A 2884-nucleotide genomic window follows, 5' to 3' on the forward strand; every position below is an offset into this window, starting at 1 on the left:
TCCTCCACCGCAGGAGCCTCGGTCTGGCTCGGATGCCATGGTGCCAGGACCGGCTGGTACCCCAACACACACTGAAAGGGGGATACGTTAGTAGAGGAGTGGCGTAGTGAGTTCTGGGCCATCTCGGCCCAGGGAATGTATCTCGCCCACTCCCCTGGCCGGTCCTGGCAATACGACCGCAGAAACCTACCCACCTCCTGGTTCACTCTCTCCACCTGCCCATTACTCTCGGGGTGATAACTGGAAGTCAGGCTGACCGAGACCCCCAGACGCTCCATGAACGCCCTCCATACTCGGGACGTGAACTGGGGGCCCCGATCAGAAACGATGTCCTCCGGCACCCCGTAGTGCCGGAAGACGTGGGTGAATAAGGCCTCCGCAGTCTGTAGGGCTGTAGGGATACCGGGCAACGGGAGGAGACGGCAGGACTTAGAAAACCGATCCACAATCACCAGAACCGTAGTGTTTCCCTGAGACGGGGGAAGATTGGTCAGGAAATCTACGGACAGATGAGACCATGGCCGTTGTGGAATGGGGAGGGGTTGCAACTTCCCTCTAGGAAGGTGCCTAGGAGCCTTACTCTGGGCGCATACCGAACAGGAGGAGAAATAAACCCTAACGTCCCGAGCTAAGGTAGGCCACCAATACCTCCCCCGAAGGCTCCCCACTGTCCTCGCCACCCCAGGGTGACCCGATGAGGGTAGGACGTGAACCCACCGAATCAGTTGGTCCCGAACACCAGGCGGCACGTACTTCCGCCCCGCCGGACACTGAGGAGGCGCGGGTTCCGCCCGTAGCGYCCGCTCGATGTCCGAGTCCACCTCCCATACCACTGGCGCAATCAGCCTCGAGGCGGGGAGGATGGGAGTGGGTTCGGTGGACCTATCCTCCGTGTCGTAAAGGCGGGACAGTGCGTCAGCCTTTACRTTTTGGGAGCCTGGTCTATAGGATAACGTAAACCGGAACCGGGTGAAAAACATGGCCCACCTTGCCTGRCGTGGGTTCAGTCTCCTAGCTGCCCGAATATACTCCAGATTCTGGTGGTCGGTCCAGATGAGAAAGGGGTGCTTAGCCCCCTCAAGCCAGTGTCTCCACACCTTCARAGCCCTGACCACCGCTAACAACTCCCGGTCCCCCACATCATAGTTACGCTCCGCTGGGCTGAGCTTCCTAGAGAAGAAAGCGCAGGGGCGGAGTTTTGGTGGCGTACCCGAGCGCTGTGATAGCACGGCACCCRCCCCATCCTCGGACGCGTCCACCTCCACTATGAATGCTAAAGAGGGGTCCGGATGCGCCAACACGGGCGCATCCGTGAACAGAGCCTTCAACCTGTTGAAAGCTCCGTCCTCCGCCGCTGACCACCGCAACCGCACCGGGCCCCCCTTTAGCAGTGAGGTAATGGGAGCCGCTACCTGGCCAAAACCCCGGATAAATATCCGGTGGTAGTTGGCAAAACCCAAAAACCGCTGCACCTCTTTTACCGTGGTCGGAGTCGGCCAATTACGCACGGCCTTAATGCGGTCACTCTCCATCACCACCCCCGAGGTGGAAATGCGATAACCCAGGAAGGAGACGGCTCGTTTKGAGAACACACACTTCTCAGCCTTGACGTATAGGTCATGTTCCAGCAGTCTGCCAAGCACCTTGCGTACCAGAGATACATGCGTGGCGTGAGTAGCTGAGTAGATCAGAATGTCATCGATATACACAACCACCCCCTGCACGTGCAGGTCCCTGAGAATCTCGTCTACAAAGGATTGGAAAACGGCTGGAGCATTCTTTAACCCATATGGCATGACGCAGTACTCATAGTGGCCCGATGTGGTACTAAATGCGGTTTTCCACTCGTCTCCTTTCCGAATACGCACCAGACTGTACGCGCTCCTGAGGTCCAGTTTTGTAAAGAACTGCGCTCCGTGAAATGATTCCACCGCCGAAGCGATGAGAGGTAGTAGGTAACTAAACCCCACTGTGATGGCATTTAGACCTCTATAATCAATACACGGACGCAAACCTCCCTCCTTTTTCTTCACAAAAAAGAAACTCGAGGAGACGGGTGAGATGGAGGGCCGAATGTACCCCTGTCCCAGAGACTCCGTGACATATGTCTCCATAGCCAACGTCTCCTCTTGGGACAAGGGGTACACGTGACTCTTGGGAAGCGCAGCGTTTATCTGGAGATCTATCGCACAATCCCTTCCCGGTCGATGGGGTGGTAATTTCGTCGCTTTCTTTTTACAGAAAGCGATTGCCAAATCGGCATACTCGGGGGGAATGCACACCGTGGAACCCTGGTCTGGACTCTCCACCGACGTGGCACCGGTGGAAACTCCCAGACACCTTCCAGAACACTCCTCTGACCACCCCTGGAGAACCCCCTGTCTCCACGAAATACTGGGATTGTGCCGGGCCAGCCAGGGAATTCCCAGCACGACTGGAAACGCAGGCGAATCAATAATATAGAGAAAACACGGCAACGAAAACGGCGGGTAAACTCTGGGGTAGTGCTCCTTCGCTGAGTCCGGGCCATTCCAGACTGCGTTGGCCCACTCCAGAGCCACGACCATTAGGCAGGAGACGAGGACACTCACCTTCTCCGCTCCCGAGGGAGTGGGGCTAACGGTGGCCAGGTATAGTTCCAGTTGGAGTAAGAACCCCTGACACCCCGCCGCCGTCCATCATAATCCCTCGGAGCGTAAGACGGAGCGTGCTGGACCAGGGGATGGAGAGTCCTGGGGGGGGGCGCCGAAGGTGGAGAGAGGAGCCCACTCCTCTCCCATCGGTCCATTCTCTCCATCATTTGGTCCATGGCTGATCCGATCCGATGGAGGACGTGGTGTGGTGGAGAACCCGTTCCTCATCGATGGAGAGGGTTTGGCTGCTG

The 2884-nt window shown here is 57.5% G+C and overlaps 1 protein-coding gene across 1 annotated transcript in view; it reads right to left on the bottom strand.

Annotated features, from left to right (window-relative positions):
* The window catches only part of LOC111978116 (uncharacterized), a 104833-nt gene extending 103037 nt beyond the window's left edge, over positions 1 to 1796 (bottom strand). The window contains 1 exon segment of the mRNA XM_070448188.1: positions 649 to 1796. Within this exon segment, the coding sequence (XP_070304289.1) occupies positions 649 to 1796 (1148 nt within the window).
* Between the last annotated feature and the right edge of the window lie 1088 nt (positions 1797 to 2884).

This window comes from Salvelinus sp. IW2-2015, linkage group LG18 (assembly GCF_002910315.2).
Source record: "Salvelinus sp. IW2-2015 linkage group LG18, ASM291031v2, whole genome shotgun sequence".
NCBI lineage: Eukaryota > Metazoa > Chordata > Actinopteri > Salmoniformes > Salmonidae > Salvelinus > Salvelinus sp. IW2-2015.